Source organism: Hevea brasiliensis, chromosome 1 (assembly GCF_030052815.1).
Source record: "Hevea brasiliensis isolate MT/VB/25A 57/8 chromosome 1, ASM3005281v1, whole genome shotgun sequence".
NCBI lineage: Eukaryota > Viridiplantae > Streptophyta > Magnoliopsida > Malpighiales > Euphorbiaceae > Hevea > Hevea brasiliensis.
Window position 1 is genome coordinate 1,397,542 of NC_079493.1, and position 14,735 is coordinate 1,412,276.

Below are 14,735 nucleotides of genomic sequence, written 5' to 3' on the forward strand. Positions count from 1 at the left end.
TGTCGTTTCGGTTTTGCTGCAAGTTATGGAATCAAGCATTAGCGTATCTCTCATGGTTTAAATGGCGAGAGGAAGTCTTTGGAGAGGATGGTATCTCACTGGGTCAGATGTTGCCTCGTAAGGTGCGAATGGGTCACCGATAAACTTTGTCACCCCTTTCTCCACTGGATCTGTGATGCTCTAAATGTTCTTGCATTTCCTTTGGCCTAAGGTTAGATCGACTTACTGTGTCCATGAAGACCTGGAAGATAACAGTGGGTTGAGGTTTCCTTTGCTCTTCGGTTAGTCTCTAAGTCATGTATGGTGAAAAAAGTAGGGATTCTCTGTGTTTTCAACCTTGCTTGACCCTGTATATTATCTCTCGCATCGATTGGTTAGTTGTAGATAGTAGGGGTGGGCATTCGGTTCAAATAAAATCAAATCGAATCGAATGGCATCGAATTAAATTACAAAAAGTGAATTATATATTTTAAAAATTAAATCGAATTGAAATGGATGAAAAATCGAATCGAACCGAATTACTATATTTCATTTTGGTTTGATTCAAACCGATCGGTTTTGATTTTTGATTGATTCTTTAATTTAGACTTGATTTTCAAGTTATTTTGTCTAATTTTAACTTTGGTTTGAACCTAATAACAATTAATCAATGAAATTAAACAATTTATATATATATAATTAAATATAATTCATAAATTTCTTATAAAAATAAATTAATTTAAAAATAGATTTGATTCAATTTGAATTTATAAAATTACTATTTAGTTCAATTCGATTTAACCAATTTTTTCTCTTAAAAACCGAACTGAAATAACTGAAATTTTTATAATATAAAATCAAACCAAATCGATTGAACCAAATTGACTCGGTTCGATTTAATTTTTCAATTTAAACTGAAATCTGCTACCCCTAGTAAATAGCGGTCAGATTAAGAGCTTATTTGACATTGCTGTTAAAACTGCCTTAAAAAATAATTTAATCATAAAACCCTAATTTGGAATTTAAAAAAAAATCCTAACAAAAAAGTAAATAATTTAATCCTAACATTCTAATTTAAAATAAAAAAAAATCCTAATATCCTAATCAAAAAGTAAATAATTTAATCTAACATCCTAATTTGGATTAAAAAAAAAAAAAATTCTATCATCCTAATAAAAAAAGTAGGCTAGAGCAACTTTTTGGATAAGGTCTTTTACCAACTTGGTAAAATTTGGGATAGTGTCCTAAACTTTAGGCCTCCCACCCCTTATATTGATGAAGAGTTATAACGTAATAGCCTAACAGGTATATCTCTTCTTCTATATCTATAGAGAAGGAAAATACAAGTGTTACTCAATGCTCATAGATTTAAATAGTTGATTATTTGATTTTTATATTTATTAAATAATAAAATTTAAAATTGGCCATCGATTTGGGTACGTCAATTTCAATATTTAAAATATGGAATCCAAAATTAGATGATAAAATATCTCAATTATGATTTCTATTTAGTCTTATTTTAATTAAATTATATATATATATATATATATATATATATATATATTAATTTAAAAAAATCAATTCAGACTCAAAAATTTATTAATTGATTTTAATTTGATTTAAAAGAAAATAGTAAAAATAATATAGTTTTAACTATCTTTAATATAAAATTAAATCAAATTAATTTTGATATAAATTTAAATTTAAGTTAAAAATTTGACCGAACCAAATGAAATTCACATAAATTAATAATTTAAATTAATCAAATACGTTAGAACAATTCTTTTATAAGAAATTAATTCACAATATTCATTTACAAATTTAATAGAAAAAAATAATTCATATTTAAATCTCTCAACAAATTATTATTATTATTATTATTATTATTATTATTATTATTATTATTATTATTATTATTATTATCATTTAAAAAAGAAAAGGCAGCTGAATACTAGCCCGAAATAAGATTCCGCTTAACAGTTCACACTTCACTGGCTGCGGCTCACGCGTAGTGTTCACTCAAAAACCCTAGCTGCCTAGCTCCGCCCACAAAAACCCTTATAAATCAATGCCCTTCAAAAACCTCTCTTATTCCGCCTCATTTACTCTCAAATTTCTCTATCCACTGCATTCTTAGAATCCCTAGCTTTCTATCTCTTACGTTCTGTCATCCTCCATGGAATTCTGGGGTATGCCCCTCTTTTTTCATTTCTTGTCATTTCTTTACTTTTTCTTTTTATCTTCAGTTTTAGGGGATTTTCTTTGATCATTTCGTGCTATGTTATTTTACACTTGTCAATATATATGTGTCACTGATTAGCTATGCTTTGCCTTTTATTTTTACTCATGATATGGTGCTTATTTATGCTTTTATTTGTGTTATTCCCATGTTGTATTGAGCTGCTTGGATTGCGAATAGTGGGAAGTAGGAATTCATGAATGGGTATCTGTGATTTTTTAGTAGTTCCATGTATAGTAACAGGAAGATTAGGCTGTGTTTTTGCTTGCATGTTTCATTTTCAGCCCTAAATATTACTTTTTGCTCTAGGAACATGTTGTGTCGTGTGTGTGTGTGTGTGTGTGTGTGTGTGTGTGTGTGACGTAGCGTGGAGCTTAAAATAACACCTCACACAGTGAAAATTGAGAGAAAATACTCTGCTGGAAATTTTATTCATGAAAAGCTAACTCAAATACATATATAGTAATTTAATTTGTATTTTAAATATACTTTCTAGGAAGTTTAGATAAACCTAAATACTTTACTAAGTCTAGATAAAATAGGAAGGCAAATCCTAACTAGACAGCTTGCCGTTTAAAATTGTAACCGTAAAGGCCGTTATGGCCGTTATATAAAGGTAGTTGTTACTTTTCCAACTAAGAATCTTGGGGCGTTTTTTTTTTTAATGCGTGAAATGCAACAGAGTGAACCTTTTTTTTTTTTTTTGTGCTAGAAAACTATCTTGGCTCATTCATTTTAGCACCTTGTCATTTTCTCTCTTGGCAGCTAAGCCATTTTTCTCAAATTTCTCTCAATTTTCTTCCAACTAGATATTATTTTTATGGTAATAAGGTTAATTTTTACAATCTAGTGTTGTCAAAAGCGCTAGGCAGGCGTTTGCCTGAGCAAAGTGAGGCACTAATTTATTATAAAATAATAAATAATTAAATATACAATGTAAAATAGTCTAACATATTACACAATCAATAAATTGTCAAATTTCGTATTCATATTTCATAATATATTATATGTTTTAATCTTTAATATCAAAAGCATTCCTCTAATAATACAAAATATTAAAGTAAAAAAACAATGAAGTATATAGTATAATTTAAAATTCTAGATACATTGTTTAATTTCATTCATTATGTCATGAAAAACGCAAAATCCTAATTCTCTAGTATCATATGGATACTAAAAGGTGAAAACAAATCAGGTTAATTTTTCTCTTTCTCAACTTGTATTTTTTTTTTATTTTTTTTATTTTCTTGCCTTGGGGTGCCTGGTCACATCTCGCTTGGGAGCCTAGTTCAAGGCGCCTCGCCCAGAGGCTTCCTAGGTGAGGCTAGATTTCGCTTCGCAACACTTGTATTATCTACTTAGTTATTTTGGTTTTAAATTGATTAGTACTAATGATATATAAGAATGATGGATTTAATGTTTTTATTTGATATATTTGTGCTTATTATTTAGTTATATATTTTAATTTTAATTTTATCTTTAAATATTTATACATTTTGTGAAATTTGCAATTGAAAAATTTGTATAGTGATAGGCTGTTACCATTATGCTGTGGCTGTTACAGCCTGTTTCCGTTACCTACGAACGCATTTTAAAACTATGATAGGAAAATACTTAAAATCCTTAATAGAATAGGAAACTAAAATGGAATAGGAAAACGTTAAAATAAAATCCTAATTAGAATTGGCAACATTAAAACTGAAAAATCCAGCTCTGCATTATTGTTCATATGTACTAGTTCTATAGCTAAGGCATTGACGCTGGAGTTTACAAGAGTTACGGGAAAGGAAGGTAATGATTAATGAAGCTAAAAGAAGTTGTTTAACCTTATTTAGTTTCAGAGTTTTAGAAAATATTAGCAGCATAATGTTCGTGAGCATTTAAGTAATGGGTAAAGATAAATTAGTGGCTAAGGTTGGCGTCTGTAAATTTCCAACTACCATCAATTTTCCCTTCTACCCGAAAGACACTTTGAAGGTTAAACTCCATGTACATTCCATCTTTTTACTAACTCTAGCCCACTTCCATGTATAGAGTGCACTGTGTAAGATAAACTGGGCATATATGTTATTGTATTGGAGATGAAAATTTTATGGTTATATATGACAATATTTCTTCTGTGGACTTTCTATCATACACCAGATTGTCATGTTTGTGTCTGGGGTAGCAATTTTTATGTTGCACTGGGAAGACCTGCACAGTGGAGATAACTTGTGTTTGCTCCGTGGTCTTTGTTCATGGTTTGTTTTTCTGGTTTAAGGTCCTTGTTTTCATGCCTTACAAACTCCAATTGCCTTTTTCTGCACCTGATGTTTATTTGATTGATCTAAATTCACTCATTTGGTGAATTTCTGTTTCATTTTCCTAATATTTTTAATATGGGTTGATTTTAGTATTGATATGCTAATATCCTATATTCTCTTCATTATAACTAGGTGTTGAAGTCAAGGCTGGGGAGCCTGTCAAGGTAACACCTGATGCTGAAAGTATCATACATCTCTCTCAGGTTTGCTATCCAACTTCATTCAATTTTTTTTTTTAAATACTTGGTGTGTCTTTTGTTCTGAAGTTGCTAAATTCTTGGAGTCTCTTTTGTTATTCAGGCAGCTCTAGGGGAGTCAAAGAAAGAAAAAGGAAATGAACCAGTGCCCCTTTTTTTAAAGATTGATGACAGCAAGATTGTATTGGGAACACTTTCTCCTCAATTAATCCCTCAGTTGTCTTTTGATTTGGTTTTTGAAAGAGAGGTTGAGATATCTCACAACTGGAAAAATGGGAGTGTTTACTTATGTGGTTATAAAAGTCGTTTGCCGGAAGAAGAAGAATATCCTTCACTAATTGCGAAGTTTCTCTTTTTCCTGTGGTACTGCTTGTGATATGTCTTCTGTTGGTCTTTCCTTCAAGCAATTATGTGTGATAGAAATTCGATCTGCCCATAGTGGTTTTACGCCCTGGATTTTCTCTTAAGCACCCTGACCTTTAAAAGATGTTGCATCTAGGTTTATTTTGCTCATAATCTTGAAGTTTGAAACCCTGATGATGCTAAACATAGGTTGTTGCACCTAAACACTAATGTCAATAATGCATTTTATTATAAATAAGTTAAAAGGATTCTTATTGTCTGTCTAGAATTCATTGTTTCTTTTACGTTGTGTATTTGTGTAATGGATGAGTATCATTTGTTTTTTCCTTGACTTTCTGCTGTCTTCTTCTTGTGGGCACGGATTTTTCTGGTGAGTCCAATGACAAATGCTTCTTGTATAATAATCATTTTTTAACTTTATCTTGTAAATTTTGCTGAGCTATTTGATTTTTGCAGATGAGGATTCAGAAGATGAAGAACTATTTCCATTGATGAATGCAGACAATGGTATTCCCTCTATTCACACTGGGATTCAGATGAGTGCGCTGATTGCTTGTTAAATGAATAGTCTTCTTGATTCTTAATTTTTTTCAGGAAATGTTCAGCCGATGGTTGAGGACACAAAGCCTGCCAAAGGAAAGTCTATTGTTGCAAAGACTGATTCTTCTGCGAAACAAAAGGCTAAGCCTGTAGAGCCAAAAAAAGAAATCAAAGCTGAGGATGAATCTGATGATGATGAATCTGATGAGGATGATGAGGAAGATTCTTCTGATGAGGAGGGTGACTCTGATGAGGTATCTCCATTTTATGACATGATTAATTGAGTTGTAATGGAATTTCTAATCAATATATGTAGTGAAAGTTTTTATTTTTATTATTTTTTAATTTTTAATCTAACTTAAAATCGGTAGGGTGATGGTGGATGCCCTTTCTTTATTTTTTTTAATTGATTGAAGTTAATTTGGACAGGGTTGTTGAAGAAGATAAAATTATAGATTTGTACAATTAAGTTAAAAAACTAAAAGTGTTCATGGAACTGAAAGTTGAATTAGGTTTCTTGTAAATACTATATATAATTTTTTAAACTAAATATGTTTTGGCTGTGAGGTAAGATAACAATTATGGTTGCATAATAAATAAACATGAAGATTTTACAACTGATTATTAATAAACTAGTTCATTTCATCTTGCAACTGTGCATTTCTCAAATTTAAAACTTTGTCTTTGTAGAACTATCTTTTAATAATGGTCTTTTTTATCACTTTGCTTTGTTTTAATTTTTCTCTTCATCCACCCCCAAGCAACACCACAAAAAGAAAGCATTTTCCTTCTTTGGGCTTTAGAATAAGTTTATGATTCTTTATGCAGGAAATGTCTGAAGATTCAGAGGAAGAAGATGATTCTGAGAGCGAAGATGAGGAGACTCCAAAGAAGGTATTGGTTTATTAGTGTGGTTGATTTGATATGTTTTTCTAATGTGACTTTTTTTTGAAGTATTTCTTTTTATTTTATTTAAAAGGCTGAGAAAGGCAAGAAGAGGCCCAATGAATCTGCAACAAAGACTCCTGTGCCCTCAAAGAAGATAAAATCAGCTACCCCTCAGAAGACAGGTATATTTTCTTATTCCATCCTTTGCTTCATGTCATCTTTTCCAAAGACATCTTGTTGTGTATCTTGTCATTTATTACTGTTGGCACTATGTACGTAAACCATGTAGAGAGAAGTTGGTGTATGAGTTAAAACTGTCATCCATGTCATTCATCAAGAAATAAATGCAATTCTCTGTGCATCATTTTGGTGTGATAAAAATTTAACATTCTTCAGTTGTGCTTGAGTTGCCATTGAATTTCTTGGATCCTAATCCTATTTTTCATGTTTGATTTTGGAGAAATGCATCTGAATTTATTGGTTTTTGCTATATAGATGTTCCATGATTAATTTATTGGGATTTTAAATTGAATGTGTAGATGCCATGCCACAATGTTTCCGTGGTTTTCAAAATAATCTTTTTCTTACTGTTGATTGTCCTTGGATTTTTGTAGTGTTGATCAAATAATGATTTTTTTTTTTTTTTTCTATATTGTACAGGCCTGATATTTTTGTTTAGGTTTTCTCTGAACTTTATGCAGTTATGTATTGCTAGAATATTGTTCATTCTTTGATGTTGCTAATGTATTTCTTTGTGGACCCAGATGGTAAGAAGGGTGGGCATACTGCAACTCCCCATCCAGCCAAGGGTGCTGGAAAAGCTGCTGCAAATGGCAGCAGTGCTAAGGCACAGACCTCAAAATCCGGTGGCCAGTTTGCTTGCAAATCCTGTGAAAGGTGCGTTTAGTACAACATTAGAAGTTACTACATCAACCTGCAAAAAAAGGTTTTTAGTGTCGCTAATTGGTTGTTGCCCATTGACAGGTCATTCGGCTCAGATGCTGCTCTGCAGTCTCACTCAAAGGCCAAGCATGGTGGCAAGTAAATAGAGTTAAATTTTTTATGCGTGGTCTCGTGAGAGAACCAAGCTAAAAGATTTTTTAGGCATGACACAGGAAGTGAGGGTTTTATGATGGTAGAGACTTGCTTTGCAAGTACTGTTAATGGTTTACAATTGGGTTGATATATGCCCATTTTTTAAGTCCAGTTTTCATTTATTGTTTCATATGATCATTGATTTGCTGTGATGTTACATGTTTACCTCTAATATGCAAGTCAATATGTGTTCTTATTGATTAAATTGCATTTAAGCTTTGCCGTTATGCATTGCTTTGATTTCACAAATACAACGAAGCCTTAATTTCAAATTATTTGATTTCCCATAAAGTCATAAACCAATCGAGAATATGAATAAAGATTGGAGCTTTGACAGTTGAATAAAAGGAAAGAGACAGGACAAGTTGCAGAACACAAACTGTTAAATTGAACATGCTTCACATCAATCAGATGAAAGTATTTCCTTTTATTCACGGTGAACAACCAAAAGTACCGATGAACTATAGTTCAGTGGTACTAGGTCATGGGATTGTGGTGGCAGGAGTGGAAAAAAAAAAATGGTGTAATTATAAAAATAAGTGAAGTTTGGAATTTTTTTTCACCATCTTTTAGTTTCAGGGTCTTAACCTTGTAGCTAGTAGGTCTAGCACTAACCCCCTAGTAGGTCTAGCACTAACCCCTGAGACAAGCTCATTCATCAAAGCAAATTGCATCATACTATAGTTACAAACTTCTTGGGTTACTCTTTAATAGGGGCATATATGGGTTGGTTGGAGTAAGTTGAATGTATTTTATCAAATCAAATTGAAAAAGTCGATCTTGATAATATTTAAATCGAAATTAACAAATTAAATTGCAAAATCACTTATGTTCAGTTTTTATAATAAGTGAATTGGATTTAGTTTGGGTTGTTTTTATTTTTTAATTTTTTTTTTATTTTTATAATTCAACTCTTGTTAAACCTTTTTCATATACATATTATCATGCATTAATTGAAAAATAAAATATTAATTTAAGATGTATTATTCAGTAAAAATAAATAAGAATAAAAAATGAAATAAAGTTATTTATGTATTTCTCTTATATATATATATATATATATATATATATATATATATATATATATATATATATATTTGGTTTGGGTTTGGTTTTTATTATGTCAATTTGAAACTCAAACTAAAAATTCGGTTTATAATTATTTTCAACCATAATCAATATTTAAATATATAAAACTGCTAATTTCAGTTTGAATTTATTTGGGTTAGGCGGCTTGATCGGTTTATAAGTTTCTTTGTACACTTCTACTCCTTCGTAATAACACACATAGTGGGATTTTTGCACACCATACCAAAGGTGTTCTAAATTGTGAAGAATTTGCTTTTTTGTTCTTTTTAATATTGAATTCGAAGTTATAATCGTCCCAGAAATTAGGAAGATACCATGTCACCAAATCTCCCATTGTGTTGTGTATATAGGAGAAGCATCCACCTCGAATTAGGTAAAGAGGTCCAATTGAAAGAGAGAAATTTTTAATAAAAATCACCTTATCTTGCATGAATTCTCCCAAGAAAGGGGAATTCTTCTTTAAGTCGATGTTTTTCCAGAAAAAACTTTCAAGTTCTAGACAAACTTGCCAGAAACTTGCTTCAATGGTCATCCTGAAAACATGACAATACATGGACTGAACTAAAGAATAAGCCTTAGCAACACTGCAAGAAAAGATGAATATCTCCCTCACAATACCTAAACATATGCTCAGCAGATATAACTAAATACCTCCCTTTCACAAAATCTATTTTGTTTTTATAGAGGAAGTTCGGAGTCTCAGAGAATGAAATCTTGCAGTCATCAAGGATTTCTTCCGGCAGGTCCCACAACTTTTGAAGAACAGGACCAATAGAGAAGTTTTCTTTAATAGTTTCGATCTCCTTGACAAGTTTCCATGATTTTTCTTCAAGGTCTTGACTCTTTTTCATCAAGGCATCTAAAGGATCAAACTTTCTATCCAAACCATTAAAATACTAGTTCAAGTAATCATTATACCATATTATCCAATACCTAGGGTGCCCAATATAAGCAGAGGAACATGGACATTGCTAAAGGAGTTGAAGGAATTCATCACTCTCTTCATTGCTCAGTTCATGAGATGGGTAGCCATGTAAAGAGTTGCAGGTGGGGCAATGCAGGCCATTAGTACAAGTACAAATTTTCCTGGAAAATTTGGAGACATGTCATTAGAGGGAGATGTTTCGAGGAGAGTAGAGGTGGGAACTTGAAGGTCTTCTCTTTCCATCGAGCTATGCAGCAATATCATCTCTATGTTCAAATACCTGAATGATTTGCTAAGTAAGTTCTATTGACGAGCACCTTCTTCTTAAAGGAAGGAGAGAAATGAAGCTTTTTAGTTTACTTATCCTAGTTGATAATGAACTTGATTGTCAGGCAATTCAGCCTAAACTTGGAATCTAAGCTGAAGTCAGTCTCCAACTTTTTTAAAATTCTAGGAATTTTTTAGAAAACAAAATAATAATGATAAATGCATTTAATAAATAATGAATTTTATTCTAAAAAAAACCAATTATAATAAGAGGTTAATTATAATTTACCTAATTTGTTTTTATTACCAGTAACAAATGAATGAGAGGCGAACTTTGAATTGATTAAAATACTTTAAAATTATTATTATAAAATTACAGCTTATTAATAATAATAATAATAAAAATGAAGTAGAATATATGAAATTTAAAGGATTTAATTAACTAAATATTAATTTAATAGAATACACTTGGAGCAGTGTTCCTTCACTTTTCATAATTTATGAAAGAGCCCATATTTATGTGAGCACAGAGAACACTAAAATTTAGTGCTCCAAGTTCATCAAATAATTTCCCCAAATAGGATTACAAACCAAAACAGACATGAATATATGAAACAAGAAAATATATGAACTCCCTCTCTCATCAAACAGTTGCTCCGATAAATGTTTTGACCCTGCTGGGCATTGTTGTGTCTGCAGAATCTGCACTGGTAACATGTACAGCACACTTCTTTACCACAGCGCCTGCAGGGACTGAGTGAACACACAATTGCAATTCTTCTCCACCTTCTTCTGCACATGGAAGCATAAGAAATGGTATAAATTTAGAAAAAGATTGATCCTCACCTGTGCCAAAAACAAATGGCATCTCGAATGAATAAGATTCATTGCTCTTTCTTCTGATTACCACTTTGGCAAATTTATACAAATCCCTTACATCAGTTATTGCATAAACAATCCAAACCATCACCCCTACAATACTGTTGCCTGGTGAAACCTCAGGCACATAAAATGATAGCAGAGATCCATCTCCTTGATGGTTGCACCAATCTGGTATCTCACAGCTGGAGAAACAAATGCCTAAAACCTCACACTTGGACATTGCCTGTTTCAATGAAAACTTGTTTAAGTAGAATCTAACAGCTGAAAGAAACACACACACACAGAGAAAGAGAGAGAGAGAGAGAGAGAGAACCTGCCAAAGAGCTTGATTAGGGTTGTATTTGAAATCATTACACCCTTGCATTTGAATGATTGGTGCAGTTTCTACACTCTCCAGTCCTTGAATCTCAACTAGTTTTGGGCAATTAATTAGTGACAATCCCAGCAATTCTTTTGATTGAAGGGATAGTCTTTCCATTGATGTACAATTAGATGCAAGCAACTGCTTTAAACTTGATGGAAGATCTGAGATTGATTTGAGATTTCTGCAGTCATTTAGCCACAATGTCTTAAGCTTAGGAAGGCGGCTAATACCAAAAGGCAAATTAGAAAAATTGTTCCCTCTTAAATCCAAGTCTACAAGTGAGTATAATCTCCCAAGATCAATGGAAACTGCATCTTCAGATAAACCAAAATCAGCAAGAACTAGTCTTGTCAATGAACTTAAGCCAGCAAAGGAAGGTGGCAGAAAAGCTATGGATTTTGAACTCTTAGACAGAAGCCGTGATGAAAATTGTGGAAACCAAGAGATAGATCGTATGCCATCTTTCAATCCACCCATTGATAATTCTGTAAGGTTCTTCAAATGCCCAATAGAAGAGGGAAGCTGCTTAATGGCAGTTCTCTCTGCGAGAAGTTCAGTTAAGGCTTCCATGTTCCCCAAGTGCTCTGGCAATCTACCAAGTCTTGAGCAGCCTGCAATGTTCAGAGTTTCAAGAGATTTCATGTAACAAATGCTTTCAGGAAGATTATTTAGGTTCTTGCAGCCCTCCAAATTCAAGGAAACAAGTCTCTTCAAGTGTCCAATAGATTGGTGGACCTCAACTAATCTTCTGCAGCCTTCAAGTATTAATCTCTCCAAATTAGTGATTCCTGAGAAGTTTGGTGTCTTAGCAAGGTGCACAGAATGGCTGAGATCAAGTATCTGCAGCTTCCCGAGAACCTAATAAGCAGGGATAAACAAAAGAAACTGGTGATGTAAATCTGCAAAACCGAATTCATTTAACTTTCACAATTTCAACTTAATTAGAAAAATTGAGGGCTCAATATATTGATACCTTAATCTCCTTGGAGAATTCTCTGATGTTGCTGCCCTGCATTTCAAGAACAACAAGGTTTCCTAGTTGTAAACTAGTTGGTATACATTTCAAAGGGCACTCATGCCATCGAAGCCATCTCAACTCATAAAAAATATTCTCATATGGTCCAGTAAGATGTACCGCATTGATTTGCAGCAATCTCAAACTTCTCATCTTTGAAAATGACTCTGTGCTCACAAATACATCTTTCAATTCTCGTGCATCCAGCATGAGACCCTCAACAGCTTCCGTTCCCTGAAAGCAGCGAAATTGCATGGTTAACATTCCAGTTTCTGCTGTGCTTTTGGCAGGGACAGAATTAAAAGCTCTCCAATCAAAAGGATAATAATTTTAGAAACTAAAAGAACAAATATATGGAAACATATAGCTTTTACCTTATGCTGTTTGAGTACATCCAGAACATCCTGATGAAACCAAAGCCTGCTGCGTTTTCCAGGATGATTAGGTGATATTTCTCGGATGATCTCCCTTCCCATATCTTGTAAGAGCTGATGCATCACTAACTTATTTCGGGAATCAATTGTCAATAGAGACCTACCGATGAGAATACTGATACCAATTTCTGGATAGAAGCCGCAGCCCTCTAGTATTTTTACTACATAATCTTTATCCATACTGGTAAAGAAGCACGCAATATCAAGAAATATATCCTTTATTTTATCATCGTCCAATGTATCAAAACTTATTCTAAGCTTTTTCTGAATATGATGGTGAGGAATGTTTCTCAATTTCTCCGCAGCACTTTTCCATTCAGGTATGCTTCTTTTGCACAAATAAGAACCTAAAACTTCAAGGGCTAGTGGGAGACCTCCAACATAATCCACTACATCATTTGAAAGCTCCATATATTCATCCACTGGAAATGTTTGCATGAAGGCTTGCCAACTGAAAAGCTGAAGGGACTCATCACGATTCAGTTCTCTGACCTCATATTGCAACCCCACATGGAGTTGATCTAGCAAATGTGCATCTCTTGTTGTAATGATGATTCTACTTCCTGGACCAAACCAATTTCTATCTCCCACCAATGCATCCACTTGTTTCAATTGATCCAAATCATCAAGAACAATAAGAACTCTTTTGTAACGAAGCCTTTCTTTAATCAAATTGATTCCACAGTCAATATTAGGAACCTTGAAATTTTTTAATTTCAAGATATCATGAATTAGTTGCTTTTGTAATTGAACTAAACCATTAGGCTGCTCTGAGACTTCTCTAACATCAGAAAGAAAACTGCAGCTACCTTCAAATCCATGACAAAGTTGGTTAAATACAGCTTTGGCTATAGTCGTTTTTCCGATTCCCCCCATCCCACGGATTCCCACATTTGCATCAAGACTTAGCAAGAAAATCACATCTTTTACCCTGGATTCAATTCCTACTGGGTATTTGGCAACATTCAGGTAAATGTAATTCAATTTGCTGAGAACATCTTCTACAACCTTCTGTATAAAGATTGATTCATACCTGTTCACTCATAGTCATACAGAATGAATTTGTTTACATTACTTGAGCGATTAACAGTTCAAAAATGATAACCATAACTTTGAATTTTATAAGTTAGTCATTTAAAATTTGTCTTCATTCTATTCCTTATGACCATAATAATACTGTTATTAAGATTCACTCCAGAAAAAATAATATTGTGGGCAAGTTTTCGCCTACTATATTAAGACTTTGTTTGTAATTGTTGAAAAGCCAAAAAGTTAGAGAGAAATACCCATCTGCGATGTTCTGGAGGTTCCAACCACTTAGCTCTGCTGCCTCTGTAAGGGCTTCTCTCCACTTCTTCACTTCCTCCATTTCTTTCTTGAATTCCTCGTCTGTATCAAAAGCTTCCCCAAAACCACCAGTCTGTTTCCGAACATCTGAGGGATCAACATTGTAGAATATGGGAATTACGATCTGGCCAATGGTATTCTTGCACTTAATGATCTCTGCAAGTTCAGCAAGGCACCATAGAGAGGAAGCATAGCCTTTAGAGAAGACTGGTATAGCAATTCTTGATTCATGAATTGCTTTAATGAGCGCCATGGAGATATCTTCTCCTCTTGAAAGTTCATCACTGTCTCGAAACGTAGAGATTCCTGCCTGGGTTAAAGCAGCGTAGAGATGATCGGTGAAGTTCTTGCGGGTTTCTTCTCCTCTAAAACTCAAAAACACGTCACGATTCCATTGAGATTTAGAGGAGGAAGATGCAGAGGAAGAGGATTCTGAGAAGGTTTTGGAAGTAGCCATTGAAAGAGTAATTAAGCAGGAAGGAAGGAGTTTACTGAATAAGAAGTTGCTTAACGAGTAATCACTACTCTCCTCATCACCCTATAAATACAAGGAGAAAATATAGTGTTGCCCATTGCAACATTTCTCTGAACTGAATGTACTCGAATTCAGATTTCATAATTCTGAAAACGACTTGAGTTTTACTGAACAAAAACTTATCGTGCAATCAATAATTTTGACCAGTTGTTGAAGTGTAATTTGGCCAAATCAATTGGTTGCGGTCCGTTTGTCCTAATCCTATCTTAAGACTTTGAAAAGTTGACGAGAACTTGAAGGTGATATATGATATTTCAATGAAGAACAATGTCA

At 33.2% G+C, this 14,735-nt stretch overlaps 2 protein-coding genes across 4 annotated transcripts; one reads left to right on the plus strand and one right to left on the minus strand.

Moving 5' to 3' along the window:
* Positions 1-1,945: 1,945 nt before the first annotated feature.
* On the plus strand, positions 1,946-7,809 carry LOC110645793 (histone deacetylase HDT1). Its single transcript, XM_021799042.2, has 10 exons — positions 1,946-2,168; positions 4,654-4,724; positions 4,822-5,042; positions 5,441-5,451; positions 5,538-5,588; positions 5,676-5,875; positions 6,450-6,515; positions 6,601-6,691; positions 7,274-7,406; positions 7,494-7,809. Exons 1-10 carry the CDS (start codon positions 2,156-2,158, stop codon positions 7,552-7,554), a joined length of 918 nt encoding a protein of 305 aa, XP_021654734.2. The 5' UTR covers positions 1,946-2,155; the 3' UTR covers positions 7,555-7,809.
* Positions 7,810-10,302: 2,493 nt separating this feature from the next.
* Positions 10,303-14,557, minus strand: LOC110645784 (disease resistance protein RPV1-like). 3 transcript variants are annotated; one of them, XM_058134289.1, is made up of 6 exons: positions 13,867-14,557; positions 12,521-13,613; positions 12,105-12,380; positions 11,081-11,989; positions 10,823-10,990; positions 10,303-10,677 (listed from the first exon to the last, which is right to left on the minus strand). In XM_058134289.1, the coding sequence occupies exons 1-6, from the start codon at positions 14,382-14,384 to the stop codon at positions 10,618-10,620; spliced, it is 3,024 nt and encodes a 1,007-aa protein (XP_057990272.1). In that variant the 5' UTR covers positions 14,385-14,557; the 3' UTR covers positions 10,303-10,617. The 3 variants fall into 3 exon arrangements, with proteins under 3 accessions (XP_057990272.1, XP_057990225.1, XP_057990174.1); XM_058134242.1 differs by having other exon boundaries at positions 10,793-10,990; positions 13,867-14,556; XM_058134191.1 differs by having other exon boundaries at positions 10,303-10,990; positions 13,867-14,555.
* Between the last annotated feature and the right edge of the window lie 178 nt (positions 14,558-14,735).

Excerpts from the sequence above, each read along its gene's own strand:
- LOC110645784 (XM_058134191.1), bottom strand. The coding sequence starts at position 14,384 with ATGGCTACTTCCAAAACCTTCTCAGAATCCTCTTCCTCTGCATCTTCC. Across the intron at positions 13,614-13,866 it reads CTCCAGAACATCGCAGATGG|GTATGAATCAATCTTTATAC; the intron begins GTATTTCTCTCT and ends ATGAGTGAACAG. Across the intron at positions 11,990-12,104 it reads AATTCTCCAAGGAGATTAAG|GTTCTCGGGAAGCTGCAGAT; the intron begins GTATCAATATAT and ends CCTGCTTATTAG.
- LOC110645793 (XM_021799042.2), top strand. Across the intron at positions 5,876-6,449 it reads AGGAGGGTGACTCTGATGAG|GAAATGTCTGAAGATTCAGA; the intron begins GTATCTCCATTT and ends TTCTTTATGCAG. Across the intron at positions 6,692-7,273 it reads AGCTACCCCTCAGAAGACAG|ATGGTAAGAAGGGTGGGCAT; the intron begins GTATATTTTCTT and ends TTGTGGACCCAG.